Source organism: Crinia signifera, chromosome 4 (assembly GCF_055691185.1).
Source record: "Crinia signifera chromosome 4, ASM5569118v1, whole genome shotgun sequence".
Lineage (NCBI taxonomy): Eukaryota > Metazoa > Chordata > Amphibia > Anura > Myobatrachidae > Crinia > Crinia signifera.
The window spans coordinates 171,940,913-171,967,622 of NC_139220.1; the positions used below are offsets into that span (position 1 = coordinate 171,940,913).

At 46.1% G+C, this 26,710-nt stretch overlaps 1 protein-coding gene across 3 annotated transcripts in view; it reads right to left on the minus strand.

Annotated features, from left to right (window-relative positions):
- Positions 1–25,896, minus strand: part of PIK3CG (phosphatidylinositol-4,5-bisphosphate 3-kinase catalytic subunit gamma) — a 99,721-nt gene extending 73,825 nt beyond the window's left edge. Inside the window, exons 1-2 of one of the 3 annotated variants that reach the window (XM_083182977.1) lie at positions 25,680–25,896; positions 14,394–14,516 (exon numbers count right to left, since the gene is read on the minus strand). In XM_083182977.1, the coding sequence (XP_083039103.1) occupies positions 14,394–14,414 (21 nt within the window). In that variant the 5' untranslated portion in view covers positions 14,415–14,516; positions 25,680–25,896. Of the gene's footprint in view, positions 1–11,952; positions 12,050–14,393; positions 14,517–25,679 lie in introns of those variants that run through there. The other 2 variants (XM_083182978.1, XM_083182982.1) reach the window with 2 other exon arrangements.
- Between the last annotated feature and the right edge of the window lie 814 nt (positions 25,897–26,710).

Below are 26,710 nucleotides of genomic sequence, written 5' to 3' on the forward strand. Positions count from 1 at the left end.
ATTCATAATGTAGACCAACCCCCCCCCCCTCCCCACACCCCCATTGGACCCCCCACCCCCCCTATTTTTTAAACCCCCCCCACCATACATCTTAATATTTATTTCATATTGATTCCCCCCACTACCCACCCCCCTCCCCCTTAATTCCACACTACCCATGGTCGTTTTAAATCCCGCCACCATCATGGATCATAATAATAGGTATCCATATTTATACATAATCACCCCAAAATAATAATAATATAATATTAAATTAAATAATTAATTACAGTGGATGTACCCCAAAAAATAAAAGAAAAAAAAGAAGGAAAGAAAGGGGGAGATATATATGCACACAAGGTCCCATGAACACTAGTCCAATTCTATATTCCATTTAATTCTATGGTATTGTTCAATCCCAAAGGGCTCAAGGTTTTCAAACAAAAGATCCAGTAAGAGCCATTGGCATGCATACTGAGAACTACGCATGAGATAGCGGGGTTTGGGCAGGGGCGGGGAGATAGAGAAATAATATCAATATATGCAGACGACATGCTGATCTACCTGAGAAATCAGACGGTGGAATTGCCTGTCGTGCTAAGAATAGTAGAAACAATATCAATATATGCAGACGACATGCTGATCTACCTGAGAAATCAGACGGTGGAATTGCCTGTCGTGCTAAGAATAGTAGAAACATTTGGGAAGTACTCAGGCCTAAGAATACATTGGGGGAAGTCTAATATGATGCCCTTGAGAGGGAAAATAGAAGCACAGGAAAATAATGGGGGTCTACTGAGCTGGGTGGATGACACCAAATACTTGGGCATTCGAGTTGCCAATGAGGTAAAGGAGTTTATTAAAATGCTTATTGAACCACTCATTAAGATATACCAGAGCAAGGTCCAAACATGGAGCAGAGTACCCATGACAGTAACAGGGAGGGTAAACCTGATAAAAATGGTTCAAAAATGTTACCAAAATTTGTATACATTTTTCAGAACTCACCAGTATATTTACCCATGAGTATATTTAAAAAGTTAGACAGTATCACAACCTCATTTGTAGGGGGGGCAAAGCGGGTAAGACTAAAAAGGGATACCTTAATAAGACCAAAAAAACTGGGTGGTCTGGGTTTACCACACTTTCGATTATATTACATGGCAGCTCAACTTTCTCATAATCAAGTATGGTTGAGGGGTCAAGAAAGCTCCCGGATAAGCGAACTAGTCACACAGGAATGTGGGAACATGACCCCAAGACAAGCCATTATAATAGGGAATAAAAAAAAAAAACAAAGAACCCACTGATTAAACAGGCCAAAATGGTATGGGAGAGTGCAAACAAAATAATGGGATATAAAAGCATAGACCCAGAGATTCCAGTATGGACCAAAAGAGTAAAGGGAGGAAAGAATGTAATAAGCGAAGAAGAAACTAGGATAGCTTGGCCAAATATATCAGGAGGGGGTATTGAAAACCTATAGCCAACTAGATCTGGAATACAAGCTGCCAAGGGGCTATTTTTTCCGATATTTACAATTGCGGGGTAACCTCAATCAGTTATATGGAGGAAGCAATGTAAATATAGAAGACTCCCCAATTAAGATGTTAGATAAAGAAAAAAAGGTGAAGGTGGCTGGAATATATAAGACATTAAGTAAGTAAGCTTGATAATCCCCAAATAGACAAAATTAAACAAGAGTGGGAGAGAGATGTGGGGGACATCAGTGATCAACAGTGGAACCGAGCACTTGCCTCACCAACAAGGGCCACAGAATCTATACGGTTCCAACAGATTCAGCTATATATCTTACACAGGGTATACATCACGCCAACGAAAATTAAAAGATTTGATCCAAATAAAGAGGATGTATGTCCTAAGTGTAGGAGGGCCCAGGGAACATTCTTCCATATGGTATGGCAATGTAAGATGGTATGGCGTCAATCGTGGGGGTGGCGGCCACAATGGGGGGCCATTATTTTTTACACACATGACGGGGCCATACCCAATGAGAAATGGCACATATTGGGCCTTTTCCCATTTTTTCCTATGTTAAATGGACTCAGTTTCAATGTTAAAATATTTTAACATTGAAGCCTATAGACAAATCGGGTCCATCGCATAGGCTTCAATGTTAAATATTTTAACATTGAAGCCTATGGAGAAATCGGGGGCATCGCGTCGGGCGCGCATAGGCTTCAATGTTAAAATATTTTAACATTGAAGCCTATGGGGAAATCGTGGGCATCGCGTCGGTCGCGTCGTGTGCCTTCTTAAGGGACACGACCGACGCGATGTACCCGAGTTGTGCTTTTTTCAAAGGAAATCGCAGGCATCGTGTGCCTTAAAGTTAAGGCACACCTGTCGACCTTACAGCATATTGACCCAACAGTGTTGACCAAATGATCCCAACACCTGCACAGTATGCACTGGGTTAAAAAAAGTCTCCTCTCTGCTCTTTACTTCCTGCCTGTGCCTGGTGAGATCACAAGGGAGATAGCCTATCACCCTCTGTGACCTGCTCATGACTTGTAAATACCATTGCAGAGCCATTCACACTACAAATGGATTGGCTCTGAAACGGGTAGGACACTGCTTTTAACCCGCTTTGAATTACAGGTATTTTAAAACCAGTAAATTCAGAGTGCACCTTTCACATTACAGCTAGAAACGTTAGGCCACATTAAGGAGCATACAATCTTGACTATATTTACTTGAGATTTTGCCTATAATAGAACACTAGACTGTATACAATATGGTCAAGCTGTATACACACTGTGCAATTTGTGCTAACATTTATTCTTAATTTTTTCTTTATAGTCAAAATCGGAAGCTCAGAACGTGACATGTCTATGTACCTTAAGATTCTTCATAATATGTTGCTGTATAGTTTTAAGACAAAATGATAAGTAAAGGCCCATACACACTGGGCGACTTTGAGCTGAAAGTCGCTCAAAACAGCAGGTTTGAGCGGCTTTCAGCTCAAAGCCGCCCAGTGCTGCGCGCTCCTGCAACATTGCCTGCAACATTGCCGGGAAATCCGTTCATATTTTAACATTGAAGCCTATGGAGAAATCGGGGGCATCGCGTCGGGCGCGCATAGGCTTCAATGTTAAAATATTTTAACATTGAAGCCTATGGGGAAATCGTGGGCATCGCGTCGGTCGCGTCGTGTGCCTTCTTAAGGGACACGACCGACGCGATGTACCCGAGTTGTGCTTTTTTCAAAGGAAATCGCGGGCATCGTGTGCCTTAAAGTTAAGGCACACGATGCCCGCGATTGTGGCCGTGCTAGGAAACAAGTACCAAAAAAAAAACACCTGTGCTAATTACTTACTGCTTTGCCAGGCCATAATGTAGGAATATGTACATGCATTACTCAGCTAGCAGATATAATATACCCATGTAAAAGAAAAAGTTTTTTTCTTCCATTGGATACCTTGGGATGATAATAACAGAAGTACTGCTTGATCCTAGATAAATAAGGGTCCCTGTGGCATGCTGAAGTTTTTGCTAGCAAGTACTTCTAATTCTTTCCCCAGTGGAGGCTATACTACAGCTGATAGGTAAATTTAAGTCCTCTCTCAGGTGAAAATATCCATTTATACCCCTTTCAGACCACACTTTTTACCCGGTACTTTGTTGTTTTGTTTACCCTTTACGTTAATATGTGCGGTCTGAAAGGACCAGAGTGAATTTACCGTTTTAAAATAACCGGTATTTTAAAACAGTAAAAAAGCAGGGTCCTACCCGTTTCAGACCTGTTTTTTTTTTTTTTGCAGTCTAAACGGGTCGGAAACGGTACCCAGACAGCAGTGAGCACTATTGGTCCCGCTCCGTGCATATTTAATGAGCGGGGACCCAGCGCAGCGCAGTGCATATTTAACTATAACACACACACACAAAAATCAAACTAGATCAGAGTTTTAATTTGATTAAAACAAATATTTCAATTTGGTAATGAAAATAAGATAAAAATTGCTTTTGCTAAATGAAGATTATTCTGTGCAAAAAAAAATATTCTGTGCAAAAAAAAAAAAGCTGCTTTCTTTACAGAATTTCTAACTACTTCATTGTGTGTTTATAACAGGAGCAGACCGAGATGTCGGATCATGGGTCCAGTCTTGCAGATGTTACAAAAAAAGATATTCAAATGCTGCAATAATACACTTGTTGTGAATAGAAACAAATGTGGATGTTGGGCTCAGATTATCTGCACTGTGCATGCACCAAAGCCACACTGGACACTTATGGTGTGTACACACGGCAGTTCCTGCCGTGAGATGCGAGTCCCGACGCGATCAGATCGCATTGGGACTCGCATCTCACGGCATGCCAGAGGGGCACAATTTAGACTATATAGTGCAGATCTGCACTATATAGTGTTGCCTGCCCTCTCTATCTGGCTGCCGATATGTGCTCACACGGGAGCACGCATCGGCAGCGCATCGGGTTTGCAAGCCCTAAAAGCATGCGATATGGCTTCCGAAGTTCCCTATATTGGGAACATTGGAAGCCAAATCTTACCTTCTGTACACACCATTACTGTGATCAATTGTGCAATAGTATTTGTTATACCTAACTGGAAGATGTGGGTTTTTTTGGGGTGGGGGGTGTTACAGACACAAAGCACACCTACTATGCGTCGTGATTGAAACAATATAGTGTCTCATTCGCACCGGGCATCTCTCATGGTGTACAACCAATGAGTGAGGACACATATGAATGAACTAGAGTCTATATTCCCATTCTAATGTGTGTAGGTAATAAACTGAAAAGTATACATAAAATACATATTACAGCTGCAGAATGTATATCAATACCAAAGAGCATCTTTAGAAAAATATTAGCAAATAATATCTGAGGCACACAAACCATAAATATTTAGGTTCCCTTGAATGTATGAAGAAGAGACTGCAGCAGTACCTCCATATCTGCTCCTGTCCCTCCATTTATGACAGCAGCCCCAGCCCTCGCATGTTTCTATGGAGGCTGTCTCCAGAATATGAAGCATTCTGGTGTATTATTTATTTATTTATTAATTAACAGTTTCTTATATAGCGCAGCATATTCCGTTGCGCTTTACAAAGGAGACAGTGATACAACAAACAGGGTATTTACAGACAGTCAAAATGTAGGAGGGCCCTGCTCACAAGCTTACAATCTATAGAATGTACCTGGCAGATAATGCCATCTAAAGTTGTTGTAAGCTGCTACAGATCGCAGAAATCACAGAAAGAGGGTTCCTCCAAAACCCTCACCAGCAATGGCTGCTGCACACGTCCAATTCTATCAACACTTATTGCTGCAAACTGAGGTGACGCCTTTACTTGATGCTGTTTTCTAGCATCTAAACTACCATCTTAGACCCTTTGAAACAATTTACCATCTCATCAAACTTTAGTCTTAAGGCCCATACACACCAGTATGTATGGCCAGGTTATGAGCGGTAAGCGCTGATGTGCGCTTCCAGATCATCGCCTGCCACCGCTCATCTGCTGGTATTACCAGCAGATGAATGTTGGGGTGCGGTGGACGGCTTTCCATAGTGTCCTGCTATGGAACTCCATCCACCCCTGCGAAAATCGCTTGGACGGAGGAAAACCCCATGTCGACCTTGTCCCCTGTCGACCTAGACTCATGTCGACATTCTGCCATGTTGACCTAGACTCATGTTGACCTTCTGCAATGTTGACCTAAACACCTGTCGACCTTACAGCATATTGACCCAACAGTGTTGACCAAATGATCCCAACACCTGCACAGTATGCACTGGGTTAAAAAAAGTCTCCTCTCTGCTCTTTACTTCCTGCCTGTGCCTGGTGAGATCACAAGGGAGATAGCCTATCACCCTCTGTGACCTGCTCATGACTTGTAAATACCATTGCAGAGCCATTCACACTACAAATGGATTGGCTCTGAAACGGGTAGGACACTGCTTTTAACCCGCTTTGAATTACAGGTATTTTAAAACCAGTAAATTCAGAGTGCACCTTTCACATTACAGCTAGAAACGTTAGACCACATTAAGGAGCATACAATCTTGACTATATTTACTTGAGATTTTGCCTATAATAGAACACTAGACTGTATACAATATGGTCAAGCTGTATACACACTGTGCAATTTGTGCTAACATTTATTCTTAATTTTTTCTTTATAGTCAAAATCGGAAGCTCAGAACGTGACATGTCTATGTACCTTAAGATTCTTCATAATATGTTGCTGTATAGTTTTAAGACAAAATGATAAGTAAAGGCCCATACACACTGGGCGACTTTGAGCTGAAAGTCGCTCAAAACAGCAGGTTTGAGCGGCTTTCAGCTCAAAGCCGCCCAGTGCTGCGCGCTCCTGCAACATTGCCGGGAAATCCGTTCATCTGCTGGTTATGCAGCAGATGAGCGACTTTCAGGACGGCTTTGCATAGCTCTCTGCTATGCACCGCCGCCTACCCCCCCCCCCCCGTCGCTCATACACACTGAGCGGCTTTCCCTGCAGCGTTGAACGCTACCATCGCTGCCCATACATGTTGGGCATAGTCGCCCAGTGTGTATGCACCTTAAGATCTCATTATAAAACATCTCACATGAGCATAGTCATCACTACATCTTTATTTTAGAAACATGGTGGGGAATCAGTTGTGGATGAAGGGGGTGTTTCCGCAGCGTTTAATCACCAGCAATGGCAGTCCAAATTGCATCCTTCACCCAGCCAAATACCCCTTTTGCTCAAAAGTGCTAGAAATTCTATGGGGTAACAAATACTTTTGAGAGAGATCCCACCACTGCAAAGTTGCCCCAGTAATTGAATTCCCTTCATTGATCAATTTCATCCAGGTGCTTACAGAAGTGGCCAACATCCTTCTTGCTGCCAAATAAAAAGGTGACTACAGTATTTATGACTACAGATTATGATGTCCACTCCTCTGCAATCTGGTAGAGATATGTATCTGATAAATTGCCTGTTGCAGCCATGTTTTCCTGCCATTATGTATTCTTGGAGAATTGTCAGGACTAATCTGAGCATCGGCGAGAAAGGACAGGAGAAAAGCAAAATGTTGCTGCAGAGATTAGTTTGCATCAAAAGATTCTGACAATCTGTAGTCACACCTGTCTATATGTATTAAGTTCTCATTCAATGGATTCAGCCTGATAGAAAAAAGTACATAATTTACTACTCCACAGTTTCCAGCACACTGTGTTTTACTAATTTACCCATTTTGTGGTTTATGATGTTTTTTCTTACCTATGTCTGGAAATATCTATACTAACATTATACACACGTTGCGGCTGTCTGTTCAAAGTAGGCGTAAAAACTTCTGGACTGTTTTTCATAAAAATGGCATAATTTAGTAGTGGAGACTTCTAGAAAAGGATTCGGTATGAAATCCCGACGGACAAAATCCCGAATGGGTCATAATACCGACAAGGAAAAAATCCCGACAAGGACAAAATCCCGACTTTTAAAATCCCGACAAGTTCAAAATACTGACATATAGAATGTACAGGTAAAACAGTCAACATGACTGTGTTGACATGGTTTTTTTCACTGTTTTGTTTTACCTGAATGTCGACACGGTCGACATGGACACAGTTTGAAGTGAACTGCAGCCCCTCGCTATGCTTTGGGCATGGTGCCTCGCTGCGCTCGGCATACTATTTCATTCTCCCACCACGCCCTAGTGGATAGTAGGGCATGAAATACCGCGTCGGCACATGTCGGGTCAAAAACAGTTAAAAACCATGTCGACCTCGCGACCTGTCGACACAAAGTCATGTTGACTGTTTTACCTGTACATTCTATACGTCGGTATTTTGACCTTGTCGGGATTATAAATGTCGGGATTTTGTCCTTGTTGGGATTTTAAATGTCGGGATTTTGTCCTTGTCGGTATTATGACCCATTCAGGATTTTGACCATCGGGATTTAGACTGCATCACCTAGAAATAACCTCCACTTTGTTTCATCTGGATGTGTCAAGTTGAAGCTGAGCCTTCTAACGCTGCCCGCCCCGCCATGCTCCCAACATCCCCGCCACTGGCGAATGGATTTTTTGCATAAACATTCATTGCAGGGTAGTGAACAGAGGCCCAATCATTCGATTGTTGCCGACCATCTAGTTAATTTTTTTCCCTGCTCGCAAATGTGTCAGTCAGCACAATGGCTCCAGGTCTCAGGTGCAAAAATATGATTTAGTCGCCCCTCCTACCCAACACAAGTTTACATTATGCAATACGGCAGTGGGTGACAGGAAGAGGCAGAGGGTGACAGGAAGAGGCAGATGGTGACAGGAAGAGGCAGAGGGTCCCTTAGTTCTGAGAATACACCTCTATCTGACTACAGCTTGATACAGGGAAAATGATGTACTACAAACCAGTTTTACCATGCTCTGGAGAAAAAAATGCAGGGCATTTTTTTGGCGGTGGATCTCACACAAAAGTGTTTGCAACCACATAGGGTAGGGAACATTTTTGAGGGAACTGGATTGCTAATCATCCAGGTGAAGGATGCAATTCAGCATGTAATTGCAGCAGCAATGGCAATTTGATGCCTCCACCCTCAAATTAATTCTCCCCTTCACATGCACGTCTGCAGGGTCCTCACTATTCAGCTATCTCAGAGAATAAGTTACTCCTTAAAATATCCTTTTATCAAATACTGTATTCAAATTAAGGGCCAGATTCTCTAAAGGTGCCCACACACTAGAAAGATCTGCAATCATAAGATGTGCGCATAAATTAACCTTCAAATCTTTTGCCTGTCCTGGACAAAAGATTTCAGGCAAGCGCACATCTTTACCAAAGTTTTTTCTTAAGATCCCGTGTGCGTTCCTATGGATCTTTTGTTAAATCTTCTGATCTTTCATGCAGCACGTAAGATCAGAAGATTTAGCAAAAGATTCACGGGAGCGCGCATCGGACCGTAATCGTCCGATTATCGGAAAACATCGGACGATATATCGGCAGACTTATCGGAAATCGGCCAAAAAAATCATTCTAGTGTGTGGGCACCTTTAGCTTCAAAAGTGATAAAATAGAGAGTGATAAACAGCCAGCCAATCAGCTCCTACCTGCCTTGTCACAGATTGTGTTTGGAAAATGTCAGATAGGAGCTGATTGGCTGGCTGTTTATCAATCTCCATTTTATCACTTTTGAAGCTTAGAGAATCTGGCCCTAAGGCTTTAACATAGATAGCATAGCTATGCAGTGGCTGGTGACTGTACAATAGCTTCCTCTGTGGCAGAAACAGAATGCTGGATGTTGCTGATGAGGTGTTTACAAACAAAAATAAAAATAATATCAAATGTTTAATGAACTGCTCTTGCAAGAGAAAGGTTTGCAGGGCTCCACCTAATGGCCATGAGTTAACAATATGAATGGAAAGATGCTCTATGTGTATCTAATAATGCTGCTTTCACACCGCAAAACCTGCTCAGACCAGGTATTTAAAATGGGTCAGAAGAAGTTTAACCTCTTCAGTGGCAATCCCGAGAATTTTCCAGGCTGTGCCTCAGTGCCCAGTCTGGCAAGCCCGGAAAATTCTCGGGATTGCCACTGTTTGGAGCCGGGCAGCGCTGCTGAGTTCACTCTGATCTCAGGCAGCGTCGCGCTCCCTCCCCTCTGCGGCGTCGCCTCCTCCTCCCTCCTCCCCTCCGGGTGTTCAATAGAAGTCCCCGGCGCCGGCTTATGACAAGCCGGCTGCCGGGGACAGCGATGCGGCGCGGGGGGCGCAGGTTCGGGCAGCCGCTGATTGACAGTTCAGCGGCGCTGCCCGGACCCAGGGGGGTAGTGGTGGTTTTTTTTTTAAAGGGAGCGCTCCCCATAAAAAACTCGCCCAGTGGGGAGCGCTCCCAAAAAAACCCCCCACCACTGAAGGGGTTAACCCCTTTCACATCGCATGTAAATACTTGTTCTAAAGCAGGTTTGCAGTAAGAAAGCTATAGTGAAAAGCAGTAAAGCCCCCCCCCCCCCATACTATGCTCGGAGAGACGGCGCTGAGACACAGGCAGCAGCAGCGCAGGGTGTGCTGATGATGAGAGGGACAGAGAGCAGGCAGCCACCGGTGCAGCTGATGGAGAGCGGGCTGGGGAGCGCATGGTGAGGTGATGGGGGGCATCACCTCACCATGCGCCCCCCTGCCCGCTCTCCATCAGTTGCACCGCTGGCTGCTCACTGTCCCTCTCACCATCAGCACACCCTGCGCTGCTGCCAATGTCAGACTGTCTCTCAGCACCGTCTCTCCCACCACCACCCCACCACAGAGGCAGCGGGACATCCACATCGTGCTCCCGCTGCCCCGAACTGGTGAGACAGGGCAGACAGCCGCCCGCACCTCAGCCAGAGCCGCCCGTCCCCGCTCACCTCCTCGGCGCAGTGCAGCAGCCCCCGCTCTCACCCCGGGCAGGGCAGGACACAGTGCCCCGGAGTTGCAGGGACCCCCTGCCCCCAGCGCAACCATTCCCTTCCCTGCGCTGGAGGGGGGGTGGGGGAATACCGTTTCAGACACGTTCTAGGCACCAAATAAACGGGTCTGAAACGAGTAGGACCATATTTGCCGTTTCCAAAAAACGTTTTTTTGGGGAAACGGTAAAATCACTCAGCACCTTTCAGACCGCACACATTACCGTTTTGAAACGGTAAAAAAACGGTAATAAAACGGTAAATATGTGCGGTCTGAAAGGGGCATAAATGTATAATAAATGGCATGTTTAGAGAAAAAAAGTTCCACAGAGTGGCATCACTATTACCCCTTTCAAACCGCACCTCGGACCCAAGTAATTGCTGGGTCAACTCAGGTGGATTTGCGAAAGCTCCAAAGCTTATAACCTGTGTCGACCAACCCGGCAATTCGACACGGATTATAAGAAGAGTTAAAACCGGTCACCCTCTGAATAATGGGCGACCTGGGTTTTATGTGAAAGCATTTTGATCTAAAAGGCGTACATGGGTTGTGGGTCACACACCCCATGTACCCACCAAGGGTTGACACCAAAATGCCAGCACCTGCTCAGTGACAGGAGCTGGGTGTTGCACTGCAACATTACATCACTGCAGGTAGACAAGTTTCCGGGAGCAGCCTGCATCTCCGTGACCCGCAAAGTGACAGAAACAGAGCATACTTGCCTACCTGAGTCCCTCTCCATGCGGGAGAAAATGCTCTGTTCCTGGACTTCCCTGGTAACGTATGATTGCCATCACCTGTGGGGAGATAGGTAAAGGTGTTTCACCACAGGTGATGGCAATCATACATTACCAGGGAAAGTCCAGGAACAGAGCATTTTCTCCCGCATGGAGAGGGTCAGGTAGGCAAGTGTGAAACAGAGGTTGGGGACACAAAGCCATGCCCCTTTTTCATGGCAGGCACACAGTGTTTTCAAGACCACACCGGTTGTCACTCCCCTGGTTATATAATGGACTTGTGTTCAACTTTGCACAGGTTTTATGTTGTGAAAATCTTAAATGTAGCCATAATATTTTAGAAGGCAACTGTGAAAATGACAAGACAAGGGAGGTCGGTGTAACCGAGCCCTAAGTGGCCTGATTCTCTGAGGTAGCAGGGATCCTGCTGCCTGTCACAGCAGGAGCAGCAATCCCACCATTACTACACACACATGCATGCAGTCTCTGGGGCGAGTCACTCCGGGCTCCTGACCTCCAGTTAAGGAAGTCTTTAGTCTAATAAAATGGCACCAACCTCACACACAGGACTGATCCGTCCACACACTAGTGCTCAGCTCAACACATGCACACACATACAACAGCTGCCAGTGATCTACCAATAAGAATGAATGCCGGGAGGTATCCTGCAAACACCTTGTTTTGTCATCGAAATGCGCCTCTATAACATGCATAATAAAAGCCATCATTCTGACACCATCGTACACACACAGTGAGCCGCACTCCACAGCATAGCATACACAGTATTCTAGGCAGCAGCGGGCCGAGTAGGAGGACACAGCCATCACTTACCCTATTCCCCTTCAGCAGCTAGTCAGCCTTGCCCCTTCTTGTTTATTCCGCTCACTCTTTCCGTCCTTATTAGATTTGTGCTGTGCACCTATTTCAAGATCACTGGCACCATCTAGTGGCCTTATTAATTTTCACACATATTACCGAATCACTGTACATTTAGGGCGGTATTCAATGTGAATACCCTGCGAGGTGCAGCGAATCCTTTTTAGGATTCGCTGCACATTCGCCACGTTCCGGAGCCAGCGGGCTCCGGTATTCAACGAGTCAGGGGCAGCAAGCCCCTGACTGGCGAATATGAGCTCCTGTGGCGATTGCCGCAGGGAGCCTCAGGACGGTGCCAGGCAGAGAGATGGTAGTCTCTCTGCCTAGCCCAGACCTTTGTGGGGGGTTAGGTGTGCTCCCCGGGTGCCAGGCAGCACAGGCTGCCCCCCCCCGGGGGTCCCAGCAGGCAAGCGTATATTCACTACACAGGATCGTAATGATCGTGCAGTGAATATATGAATATGTAATGAGCGGCTCCGCTCTGGCGCCACCTGCTGGCTGCTGTGTAAAAAAAAAAAAAAAAAAAAATATTATTTTTAAAATTAAATATATATTCATGTGCTTACAGCACATGAATAAAAATAGCATGCCCCTCCTCAGAAGAAAATTCCTGATTTTTTGACACCAAATGTAAAAAACAGAACACTTTATTTTAAAAGTTCACATTCCACTTCACCATAAAAAGATAGCGATTGCTGCTCGGTGAATCATGGTGACCAAAACCTTCAAATGTATTCGCCAACTGGTCATTGAATAGGGTGATTCACCGTTTTAGTCAGAAATTCGCCAAACAGCACAAATTCACCATAAAAACCTGGCGAATCAGGCTCATTGAATACCGCCCTTAATGTCCGTTTCAAAAACTTTCCATCTACAGTAGTTTGCAAGGGGACTATTTAATTTATAAGGGAACTATTTAATTTTCTTAATTATTTTATAAGTATAATCCTGACAATATATCTTGGTCAGTCCCTCAAATACTTTCAAAAACAAAAGCAGTGCCTATAGCTTTCTATAGAGCAGGCATTCCCAACCACGGTCCTCAAGGCACACCAACAGTGCAGGTTTTGTAGATATCCAGGCTTGAGCACAGGTGACTTAATTAGTATCTGAGGGATTCTGATTAAACCATCTGTGCTGAAGCCTGGATATCACTAAAACCTGCACTGTTGGTGTGCCTTGAGGACCGTGGTTGGGAATGTCTGCTATAGAGTGTCAAATGGACAATGTACCGAGGACCACATACTGTAGTTTAGCTTTTGGGATCTGGCAAATTGTAGGTAACACACTATGATGGGACTATGTAAAAACCAGACCTGGACTAAACACCGGACATTAAAATCTGCAGTCCGGAGCTTGTAGTATCCCGTCCGGGGGGTCTTATCTGGGGGGTCCCTGTGATAGCTATCATCAGGGACATGGGGAAGGGGAGATTACAGCCTCCCTGTGTGATCCGGCCCATCCAGTTTTTGCAACATGCCCGGACCATACACGGAGGCTTTTATTCTCTCCCTCCTCCTCTCCCTGGTGACAGGTGTCACAGGCAGCCCCCCGGACAGGACACCCCCCGCTACAAGCTCCGGACTGCAGATGGACGGTCTTTACATACTTTCCCCCCCAAATTCGCCGCATACATAGCTCCCTGAGTCGCCAAGGCCACCCCCCCCCTGCTGCACTGGCAATGATGTCAGCAGGCGCAGCTACTTAAGTCATGTCTGCCCGGCCAGCTGCGGCGCACCCCCACATGACGCACACGGTGACGTGGGCGGCTCAGTGCTCGCCATGACATCCCACTCTGTCCTGTGCTGGGAGTAGTGGAGGAGGGACAGCAGACAGAGCCATGCAGCAGCAAATTGTGTGTGGTGGCAGGTGCGAGCTGCGACGCCACCATCATTAGTGCCTGTGCCCCAGTGTGTGATTCCAGCCAGCCAGCCAGTGTGAGTTTTGAAGATAATAAACACTCACTGTCTATTATGTTTTATAAGATTCAGGGGTATGTCTGTGTCTGGGACTTGATACCTACACCATAATATATATATATATATATATATATATATATATATATATATATATATATATATATATATATATACCAAATTGTATAGGTGCGGCACTCCAACTTGTACAATGTAAGGGGGGGTGCCCACCAGAAAACACCGGTCTCAAACGACAGGTGCGTATTTGTAGAAACTGGATCAGCGGCGGCACTCACAGAACGAAATAAATAGTCAGCAGACCAGGATTATGTCCTATATATATATATATATACAGGAAGAAATGAGGCGGCACTTGGAGACTTGCAAACAGTATCTTTGTATTAAAGTGACAGGTGCATCTAAATTTCCCTTCATCAGGATACATTACAATGTACAAAAGAGACTTAAATAGAGTCTTACCATGTGAGACATCATCAGCATCCCGGCAGTGTCGTCCACAGCCCGTCGCGCCTCCTGTCGGTACCAGACTTCTGCTTCCTGCTTTGGTGACGTCAGTGAGCCCGGCGGCGTTGCCGTGGATACCTACAGCAACACATACATGAACAAAAGTGATTAACAACAAAACTGTGCCGCAAGGAGAATCTACAATCGGGTAGATATAAAGTGCATTGTGCATAAAACAGCATGTACTTCTCATAGGAATCCACGTGCAAACTAAGTATAATAAAACATGACATGATAATTATTTTACCAACATATAACAATGGCATACTAATGCCAGCAAAAAGTGTGTGCTGAAAAAAAAGGGTACGAAGAAAAGGATTTGGCAAATCCTCTAACATCTATGGCTAATGCTACTGCAAAACTAGGAGTATTATAAATAAACAGACTAACATCATGTGGATATAAAGCATAATCGGTATGCATACTGCTAATCATTATTCACCATATTGGATATGTAATATTTATGATATGATGCATAAAAGACTAATGTACTTTACACAAATATATATTTCACAAGAAATTTATGAGTCCAAGGGACTCATTTAAACCCTTGGGGTGCAGAGTATCCAGCCTAAAAATCCATCGGGATTCGAGCTGTAATAATTTTTTGGCTGTCACCCCCTCTAGTTGTCTTGGGGATGTGATCAATTATTTTGTGTTTTAAAGTCACCATCCCATGTTTCCCATCGGCAAAATGCCGAGCTACTGGCTGATCACTTGTGCCTGTTTGTAATGCCGTGCAGATGGCTAGACGGTGTTGTGCCATCCGGATTTTAAAAGGGCATTCCGTCTTACCAACGTAATAAAGCCCGCACGGGCATATGATTACGTAGACAACAAATTTTGTGCCGCAGGTGAGGGGCCAGTTAATGGGAAATTTCTTGCCAGAGTATGGATGAGAAATGTGGTTGCCTATAGCTATACAATTGCATGTGGTGCAACCCAGGCATTTAAAACATCCATTTTTTCGGGACAGGAAGCATTAAGATATAGGTTTAGGATCACTAACAATCAAACAATCTCTTATACTTTTACCCCAGGTATAACTGGGGAGGATCCTGGTGTTTTGTAGTGATGGTACCTCAGGGTCACTGGCAACTATGTGCCACAGTTGGTGTACTTTTTTAGACATGCTGGTACTGAACGGGCCCCCTCATGAAACGCCGTAGGCACTAACAGTAAAAGTTTTTTGCACCTACAAAGTCCCGGAGTGACATTCTTTTCTGGCTATCTACATACAACAGAGGCTTCCCCTGTATGGACGGGCACCCGGGCAGATGAAACAAGATAAAGGGCGAGTAGCTCACAAGCACTGCCGGATTTGCATATTCTCTCTCTCTCTCTCTCTCTCTCTCTCTCTCTATATATATATATATATATATATATATATATATATATATATATCAAACAAGTGGGTTGGAGGAGCGCTCAGTTCTCTGCTTTACAGGAAATTCTGAGCTTTGGTCTCTAGAATTAGCCCCTGCAATCCACGGGGTTATGCACTAGACCTGTTGTTCTGGCCGCAGCTTCTTAAACAGAGGGAATCCCGGGAACCCACGGGATTAGAATTGATCTGGGTGAAGAGATGAAAAGAAGCGCTTCATAGTGCAAATATTGCTTTTTTATTCAAAGACATTCTGTCACTTTTAAAAATTAATAAAATGTACACTGCGTACCCTGCTTTTCAGCAGTGTGGGCTTATTACCACGTTATTTTAATCAATATCAATGTTACCACGATCACAGTCAGGCACTCCACAGGTCAAGTATGGGGACGGCTGCCGCTTGTGGCGTCTGGCTGGTAGCCACGGCTTACTGGCGCACTCTCCTCCTTCCTGCTTTCCTGGTCTGTGTCGGGCACAATGGGTTTGCGTCTGGTAGGACCCGCCCAGACGCGTTTCGTCGATGACTTCGCCCACTGACGAAATTCTTCTTCAAAATATGGCGTACCTCACTCACCCAAAAAAGGTGGAGAGGGACGTCTAAAAAGGTATCTTTATAAGAGAAATTCACACAAGGTGAAGGGGGGGGGGGGGGGGGGGGCGTACCCAAAACTCACAATCAATATATATGAAGACTCTCATAAAGGTTTCTTTTGTCAAGATGGGTTAAAATGAGGGGCGTGCATACCATAACTCACAGTAAACAAGTGGTGAGGACTCCTATCACGGTTTCTTTTAGACAGATGGTGAAGTCTCCTATCACGATTTATATCAATGTATTTGGTACAGTATTATTCCTTATTCAGGGCTCAGGGAGTTGCGTTTATATAAGTACCGAAGAACAAGGGAAAAAAAACCAATGTATAGTATTGCAGAAGTATGTACAGTATTCAGTATAAGAGCTATGGTGTTACTCCCATCACCTTTATTAGAAGAAAGGGAGGGGGGCACACCTGTAGTGATTTCTTTAGCTTTAAGGCTGCCATGAATAGCGTACCTAACTCACCAATTTGTGAGTAGTACCCAATGTGTAGCGTTTACTTTATATCTCTCCAACAGCAGGGGTGTTTCTATTAGGGACTAGAGAAGAAGGGCATACCCTACTCACTGCTCGATATAGAGATCCTCCACATATAACGTTTTTTTTAATATCCAGTGATCTGAGGAGGGCCTTTTGTTTTTCTTTCTCCACCTCCAATTATTACACACTCACGTGTAAAAATTAAAATATAAATTTTAAGTACAGTAGTAGCAACAAGATAAAAAGGGTCCTGTCACGGCCTGGACTATCTGTGTTCCCGGCACTGACCTGGGTGCGCCAGTGGAGGGCGCAGGGAACCGGAAGCGGGGAGGATTGAGGTAGCTGGAGTTCATGCACGGAGGATAGATGAGGATAACCTGCCAGGGACTCAGAGGATTGGCTGAGACCTAAAGCAGAGGTGCGGGGTCTAAGCCGACAGCGGTATTCACCAGGGACCCCCGCAAGGGGATATGGACTTAGCTGCAACTGCCGACCAGGTCGCGGCCCTCTGCCCAGGTTCCTCTGTGGCTTTAGCAGGGTTTGATACTCTGGAGTCTCTAGAGCAAAGATGTTTGAGGGGTACTTAAACCATCGATGGTGATCGATGGCACTGAATGCTTGGTAGCAACCCGGAGGGCACAGAGGAATATGTATAGCAGGATGTACACAGTGATGGGGACTGAGTACCGTGAGATGCGGCCTGGGAGCCGGAGGGAACTCGATGGTGATCACTGGGGATCGCTGGAGATCACTGGGGAACACTGGAGATCACTGGGGATCGCTGGAGCGGCCTGGGAGCCGAGAGGAGACGGGCATGGGAACCCACTGGTATCCGGACGCTGAGGAGACAACCTGGGCTGCACAGAGAAGACTGGATCACACGGCAGATGGAACTCGTGGAAGCTTCTGGCAGGAGTGGAATGACCAGGGACGCTGAGAATGACACAGGTAACAGCGGACTCAGGAAACCGGACCTCTGGAGCAAGTGGGGAGTCTTGACAGGAGATGACGCTGGAGAACTCTCAGGGGAAACTGACGAGTTGTTCAAGACGGGGAGGAGACTGTGAGACAGGCTTTTATCCCTCCAGGTAATGAGGGAATCAGCCGCAGGTGAGGGAATCAGCCGCAGCAGCAGCACACAGACCAGGAAGTCAGTTAGAGCTTACCTGGATCATGTGACCCGCAATCTGATCAGGGAATACACCTGGAGCTCTAAGTAATGCAGGGGATGACTTGGAAGCAGGAGACATCACGCCAGGGATTACAGACTGTACCGGCAGCTGATCTGCGGAGTATATTACCCCAGCGTGCCGGTAAGGGGCGCACGCGAGCGGTCTGAGAACTGGGGTTCCTGACAGTACCCCCCCCATTAAGGATGGGCACCGAACACCCTTTTGGCTTGCTCGGATTGTCTCTGTGGAAAGCTGCGATCAAACGAGGGGCATGCACATCGGCAGCATTGATCCAGCTTCTTTCTTCTGGACCATAGCCTTTCCAATCAATGAGATATTGGATGCTTCCATATCGTCTGCGAGAATCCACCACTTTATCGACCTCGAATTCAACCCCTCGATGGGTATAGACTCTGGGGAGCTCAGGAGAAGAACTTTGGAATCGGTTGAGGACAAGAGGTCGTAACAAAGATATGTGGAAGGAATTTGGGATTTTCAAGTACGGTGGTAGCTTCAATTTATAAGCTACGGGATTGATCATTTGAATCACAGGGAATGGCCCGATGAACCGTGGGGCGAACTTCATGGACGGGACTCTTAAGCGGAGATTTCTAGTAGAGAGCCATACCTTGTCTCCGGGTTTCAACTGGGGAACTGCCCTCCTTTTACGGTCAGCAAAGAATTTGTATCTCTTTGAGGCTTTCTTGAGTGAGACATGGACATTCTTCCAAACTTGGGAGAAATGCTTGAGTGTGGAAGATGCGGCAGGCACTTCCAAGGCTGGTAAGGGCTCAAAGACAGGTGGTCGAGGATGCTGACCGTACACTACGTAGAAAGGAGAGTAGCCAGTAGCTGAATGGTATCTGAAATTGTGGGCAAATTCTGCCCAGGGCAATAGACTGACCCAGTTGTCTTGTGACGAGGAGACATACAGGCGGAGGAATGCTTCAAGGTCCTGATTGACTCTCTCTGTCTGCCCATTGGATTGCGGGTGGTACGCTGTGGAAAAGTTCAATTTTACCTTTAGGGCGGAACAGAGAGCTCTCCAGAAGCGGGCCACAAATTGCACTCCACGATCGGAGACAATTTCTGCAGGGAGTCCATGAATTCGGAAGTTATGCTGAATGAATATCTGGGCGAGCTTGGGAGCAGAGGGCAAACCAGTCAGTGGGATAAAATGTGCCATTTTGGAGAAACGGTCTACCACCACCCAGATGGTATTACATTCTTGAGACTTTGGGAGCTCGGAAATGAAGTCCATGGAAATGTGCGTCCAGGGACGCGTGGGAATGGGCAACGGAAGAAGAGTACATGCAGGGGACTGTTGATGGACTTTATGCTGGGCACAAATAGGACATGAGGCTACGAAATCCTGGAAATCTTTTTTCATGTGAGGCCACCAATATGACTGGCGAAGAATCTCTAGAGTTTTGAGAACTCCCGGATGGCCGGAGAAGGGTGAAGCATAATCCCAGGATAATATTTTTGGCTGGAGCTCTGGTAGTACGAGCATCTTTCCTCGTGGTGGCACAGGGGACACATGGGTGGCAGCAAAGGCAGTAGGACTGATGATAGGACGCTGTTCTTGCGGCACTGTGTCATCCTCCATAGAGCGGGACAACACATCTGCCTTTGCATTTTGGGATCCAGGACGGTAAAAGATTTTGAAGTTGAATCGTGAAAAGAATAAAGACCAACAAGCTTGACGGGAATTTAAGCACTGGGCTGTTTGGATGTAGAGCAAGTTCTTGTGATCTGTAAAGATGGACACAGGGAATTTGGCCCCGTCTAACAGATATCGCCATTCTTCCAGTGCTAATTTAATTGCCAACAACTCTTGATCACCAATGGAATAGTTTTTCTCAGCAGGCAGGAATTTTCGTGAGAAAAACCCACAGGGGTGCTGTTTGCCATCGTCAGTGACATGGAGAGCACAGCACCAACACCCACATTAGAAGCATCCACCTCAAGAAGGAATGGTCTGTCTGTATCAGGCTGCTGGAGGATGGGAGCAGAGATGAAAGCTTGTTTCAGCAGGTGGAATGCGGACAAGGCTTCTTCAGACCAGACGGCTGGATTGGCACCTTTTTGGGTGAGAGCTGTGATGGGAGAGATAAGCGTGGAGAATCCTTTGACGAATTTCCTGTAATAATTGGCAAAGCCAATAAAACGCTGGACTGCTTTGAGAGTGGTTGGTTGGGACCAACTATTGATGGCTTCAAGTTTCGAGGGATCCATTCGCAACTCTGAGCCAGACACGATATACCCTAGGAAGGGTATCTGGGGAGCTTCGAACGTGCACTTGGAGAGTTTACCGTAAAAGCACGTAAACAGGATAGCACTTCTTTGACTTGAGAATGATGAGACTGGAGATCTGAGGAAAAAAATCTAAATATCGTCGAGGTACACAACAAGATATTTGTATAAGACATCTCTGAAAATTTCATTGACGAATTCTTGAAAGACAGCGGGTGCATTACTGAGACCGAAGGGCATTACCAGATACTCGTAATGCCCATCTCTGGTGTTGAAGGCGGTCTTCCATTCGTCGCCTTTGCGAATCTGAATTAGGTTATACGCCCCTCTGAGGTCAAGCTTGGAAAAAATTTTGCACCTTTGACACAGTCAAATAACTCAGTGATCAGAGGAAGAGGATAACTGTTCTTGATAGTTATGTCATTGAGACCTCTATAGTCTATGCAAGGGCGTAACCCTCCATCTTTCTTTTTTACGAAAAAGAATCCTGCACCAGCAGGGGAAGATGAGGGCCGGATAAAACCTTTCTGGAGATTTTCTTGGATATACTCGGACATCGCTTTGGTCTCAGGTACTGACAGGGGATAAGTGCGCCCCTAAGGAGGGGACTTCCCAGGGAGAAGATCGATGGGACAATCCCATCGGCGGTGTGGAGGTAGTACATCAGCGTCTTGTACACTGAAGACGTCACTGTAATCATGGTACACTGAGGGAAGACCAGGCAGATTTTAAATCGCAGAGGATCGGACAGGAGTTACTTCACTCAAGCAATGTTTATGGCAGTAATCATTCCATTCTTCAATCTGAAGAGATCTCCAATTGATACGGGGGTTGTGAAGTTGTAACCACGGCAACCCTAACAAAATGTCGTAGGAGGATTTGGGGATGACCAGGAACTCCATACATTCTTGATGAAGTATACCCACATGAAATGAAACAGGTACTGTCCGATACACAATGTCCCTTCCGGGGATTCTACTTCCATCCACCGCAGTCAGGTAGTGAGGCTGGGGTAACGGGAGAACAAAAATTTTGCACTTGTTAACTAGCTCGGCTGAAATAAAGTTCCCTGCAGCCCCGGAGTCGGCCAGGGCTGAGACATGCGGGGTACCTACTGGTGACACAAGGGCAACAGGTAGCACTAAGTCAGTGGTGGGAGGAGCTTTACTGGAACAACCTAACCTGACTCCCCCACTGCAGGTTAGGGCTTGGCGTTTCCCGGACGCTCGGGACAGGACCCAATGAAGTGGCCGGGAGCGGCACAGTATATACACAATTTTTCTCTTTGCCTCCTGGACCGTTCCTCCGTAGATAACCTAGATCTACCTATCTGCATAGGTTCTGCTGTAGCGGGTATCGTAGGACGGTGCAGAGGCGGAGGCGGGACTCTGGGGAATACTTTCTTTTGTTTTTCTAATCCTCGCTCTCTCAAGCGCAGGTCTATTTTGACACAAAGGGAGATCAATTCTTCAAGCTGCTCAGGGAGATCTCGGGTGGCCAGTTCATCTTTGATGCGTTCTGAGACGCCCAACCAGAAGGCGGCTGTTAATGCCTCATTGTTCCACTTAAGCTCAGAGGCAAGAGTCTGGAATTGGACCACGAATTGACCCATGGGACGAGAACCCTGTTTAAGGCGAAGGATCTCTGTAGAGGCTGATGCAGGTCTTCCTGGCTCATCGAATATCCGTCGGAAGGTAGAGACAAATCTGTCATAGTCGGTGAGGATTGGATCAGATTTTTCCCAGAGGGGTGATATCCAATCTACGGCAGAACCAGTTAGCAGAGAGACAATGTATGCTATCTTGGTCCTGGCTGCCGGGAAGTTCTGCGGCAAAAGTTCAAATTGGATGTCACACTGGTTGAGGAAGCCTCTACAGGCTTTGGGATTGCCATCATATTTATTAGGAGTAGGCAACTGAAGACGAGGGATATATGCTGGGGCATGAGTGGCAAGCTGATTGGGTACCGGTGGTGGAGGTGACCTGAGAGACTGCTGGAGGGAATCCAGACGAGTGGACACTTCCTGTAGGTACGTAATCACTTGCTGCTGAGTCGCTTCTTGCGTCTCCATACGCGAGGTGACATCTTGGAGAACCACTGTCCCCACACTATGGTCGTGTGCCGAGTCCATCGGTCTTGAACAAACTGTCACGGCCTGGACTATCTGTGTTCCCGGCACTGACCTGGGTGCGCCAGTGGAGGGCACAGGGAACCGGAAGCGGGGAGGCTTGAGGTAGCTGGAGCTCATGCATGGAGGATAGATGAGGATAACCTGTCAGGGACTCAGAGGATTGGCTGAGACCTAAAGCAGAGGCATGGGGTCTAAGCCGACAGCGGTATTCACCAGGGACCCCCGCAAGGGGATATGGACTTAGCTGCAACTGCCGACCAGGTTGCGGCCCTCTGCCCAGGTTCCTCTGTGGCTTTAGCAGGGTTTGATACTCTGGAGTCTCTAGAGCAAAGATGTTTAAAGGGTACTTAAACCATCGATTGTGATCGATGGCACTGAATGCTTGGTAGCAACCCGGAGGGCACAGAGGAATATGTATAGCAGGATGTACACAGTGATGGGGACTGAGTACCGTGAGATGCGGCCTGGGAGCCGTAGGGAACTCGATGGTGATCACTGGGGATCGCTGGAGATCACTGGGGAACACTGGAGATCACTGGGGATCGCTGGAGCGGCCTGGGAGCCGAGAGGAGACGGGCATGGGAACCCACTGGTATCCGGACGCTGAGGAGACAACCTGGGCTGCACAGAGAAGACTGGATCACACGGCAGATGGAACTCGTGGAAGCTTCTGGCAGGAGTGGAATGACCAGGGATGCTGAGAATGACACAGGTAACAGCGGACTCAGGAAACCGGACCTCTGGAGCAAGTGGGGAGTCTTGACAGGAGCTGACGCTGGAGAACTCTCAGGGGAAACTGACGAGTTGTTCAAGACGGGGAGGAGACTGTGAGACAGGGTTTTATCCCTCCAGGTAATGAGGGAATCAGACGGAATGGGATCATTCGTCAGACTGCAATTAGGTCTACAGTCATTAAGTCGACCCCACTAGGTCGACTGGCAGGAAGGTCGACCCGACTTAAGGTCGACATGGGCCAAGGTCGACATGACTTAAGGTCGAATTTGCATAAAGGTCGACATGAGGAAGGTCGACTGGTCATAAGGTCGACATGGGTTTTTCACTGTTTTTTTATCCGAATATCGACACAGTCGACATGGACACAGTTGGCAATGAGAATCGGACCCTCGCATCGCTCGCTTTGCTCGCAATGCTTCGGGCACGGTGCCTCGCTGCGCTCGGCACACTATTTTATTCTCCCACCACGCCCTAGTGGATGGTAGGGCATGAAATACCGCCTGTCGGCACATGTCGGCTCAAAAAACAGTGAAAAACCCATGTCGACCTTATGACCAGTCGACCTTCCTCATGTCGACCTTTATGCAAATTCGACCTTAAGTCATGTCGACCTTGGCCCATGTCGACCTTAAGTCAGGTCGACCTTCCTGCCAGTCGACCTAGTGGGGTCGACCTAATGACTGTAGACCTAAATGCAGTCTGACGAATGACCGAATCCCAATCAGACGCAGGTGAGGGAATCAGCCGCAGCAGCAGCACACAGACCAGGAAGTCAGTTAGAGCTTACCTGGATCATGTGACCCGCAATCTGATCAGGGAATACACCTGGAGCTCTAAGTGACGCAGGGGATGACTTGGAAGCAGGAGACATCACGCCAGGGATTACAGACTGTACCGGCAGCTGATCTGCGGAGTATATTACCCCAGTGTGCCGGTAAGGGGCGCACGCGAGCGGTCTGAGAACCGGGGTTCCTGACAGGTCCTTGCTGACAAACACAAAGGGGTAATGTCCCCCCCTAAAAAAATAGGGGTTCAAAAACCACAAACACTATATTTTTAAAATCCAAAAAATAAAAACAAAACCGAAAAAAAGATAAAAAGATACATACAAATCCAATAGGTTAGTGGCTGTTCACCCTCCTCAGGAAATCATCAACGCGTTTCGGTCCTTGGACCTTTCTCAAGATGTGTTTGAGGAGAGTGAGGAGCCAGTATTTATGTGGTGAACAGCCAATCCTTAATTAAAGGAAATTATGTCATAACAGGAAGTGCCATAAAAGTTATATCACATAATTTATGTATAATAACATGATCATCTATATAAAATAGTGGAATTGAATAGAATAATATACATCCTAGCAAGTTACAGCCTTAAAATAATACATGTATCAAGTATCAGCATAATCGTTGTCATGGTGATGTGAAAACAACTTCCAGATCCACTGGAGTGCGGTGTTACAGGCCAGGTTGTCAGAGAAAGCCAAAAGCAGCATGACACAGGGGGCGTGGCTCTAGCAAGGGAGAGGATGCCGCCCCGGATCACCATGGCAACTGGTCGGGGCGCACTCCCTGATGTCTGCAGCAGCACTCCCTTTATAAGGCTCATTAAGAGAGCAGGGGGTTGCTGCTGAATTTGTATGCCAGAGCTCTGCTGTGTATTGTACCTGTTAGCCTGTGTTAGAATTGTATTGCCATTGCTACAATGTAGGTGATTGAGTCAGTGACGGGTTTCCCCCACCTAGTAGCAATATTGTAAGTTCAGTCTCTGTATATTCCTAGCTTCTCTTTTCTGTGCTGGTTTTTCCATCTGGCCAGTACAGGAGAGCGGAGCAGGATTTGGAAAGGATTGTCATTTTCCTCCAGAGACTGAACTCTGTCACTTCTGTGTATTGGTTTCTGGTCTGGTTCTGGACACTACGCTCTGCTATCTTCATCTTCAGAGCCAGTGTTTCAGCTCAGATTCCACATCCAGAGGTTTAGCTCTAATACCATCTGAGAGCAGGAGTCTGGATTGATCTTGGGCACTGGGCTCTGCTGTTCCCTCCTGCAGAGTAAGTGCTTCCAATCCAGACTCCATCCCGTGATTTACTTCCAGCCTGCCTGCGGTTCAACTGTGTCAGTTTCATCTCACTTTTACACTTGAACGCAGAGGGATTTCTTCCTGGCTAGGAAGTTCATGGTTTTGTTATTATTAACTCCTTCCTGAGCATTGTTGCACCTAGTGAAAGCACATTACATCTTGCTAGTTCACTTTATCTGTGTGTCTGTTTGTTCCCCATTTGTCCCCAGTGTTTGTCTGTCAGTGACACTCATAACATGCGGATATTGCACATAGACTGAGGTTTTTACTATTTGATTCCCCCGATAGAGATGAGGCTAATGTACTTCAAGCGGGGAGTTGAGCAATTATTTGGCAGTGTCTCTAAATGCCAATATTTCCGGCTGTGGACCGCACTCGCGAGGTGGAACGTATAATTCCCATTACCTTCTTCCTCTTGCCGAATCCGGAAGTGATGTCACGGCATCTCGGAGGGATGTAGGTGGAATGCGGAAGCCCTATCCAAGCGTCTCACATGCCGGTCACGTGGTATAGATGGTCAGAGCCATCTTTCTATAATTTGGAACGCATAGTCACTTCTTTGTGTTTCACTTGCCGGGACCGGAGGTTGATTTCAGTGTTTAACATAGGTATCCATCGCAATAAGTAACCATTCCTGAGACCTTTAAATAGAAACAACACATATTAGACTCACATTTGGAAAATTAGTCATAAATAGATATTGTACTTAGATGGTTATATGGGTGATATATTTTGGTGATATTACAAGAAGGACCTGGGACCAGATGTTCCTGTCCGTGTGCTTCAAGATATCCCATCCCCATATGAATATACAAGTACAAAAGTGCTTCAACTGTCCCTTCCCCAAAGCATACAATATAGGGATACGGGTGTAACAATCAAACATAAAAGGCAATTTCTAAAGAAACCATTTGAGCTCGAAATCACTGTTCATCCATTAGGGAGCAAGGTGTTACATGTAAAGATGAGATTAATTTCAGCTTTTGCTAATGGAACTGAACAGTCCTTTTGTCTTGCATTTATTTTTATCGCTTTTAGTCCACCAAAGTAAATGATTTCCTTGGTGGAACAGTTATGTATGTCTTTAAATTGAAGCAAAAGAGCATGTGTTATTAAGCCCTTTTTAATAATGCTTAAATGTTCTCCCAAACGAATTTTGAGAGGTCTAGAAGTCCTCCCAATGTAGAATTTGTGGCAGCTACATTGTATCATATAAACCACATCCTTCGTGTTACATGTAATGAATTCTCTTATTTTTATAGTTTGATCATTAACCCCTTCACGACATTTGACGTATATATACGTCATGGCCGGGAAGTACTTCCCGACCGTTGACGTATATATACGTCATGGCTTAAAACTGTCACTGCGTCTAGAGACGCAGTGACAGAGGGACGATGTCTGCTGTCCCTGACAGCAGACATGTCCGTGCATGC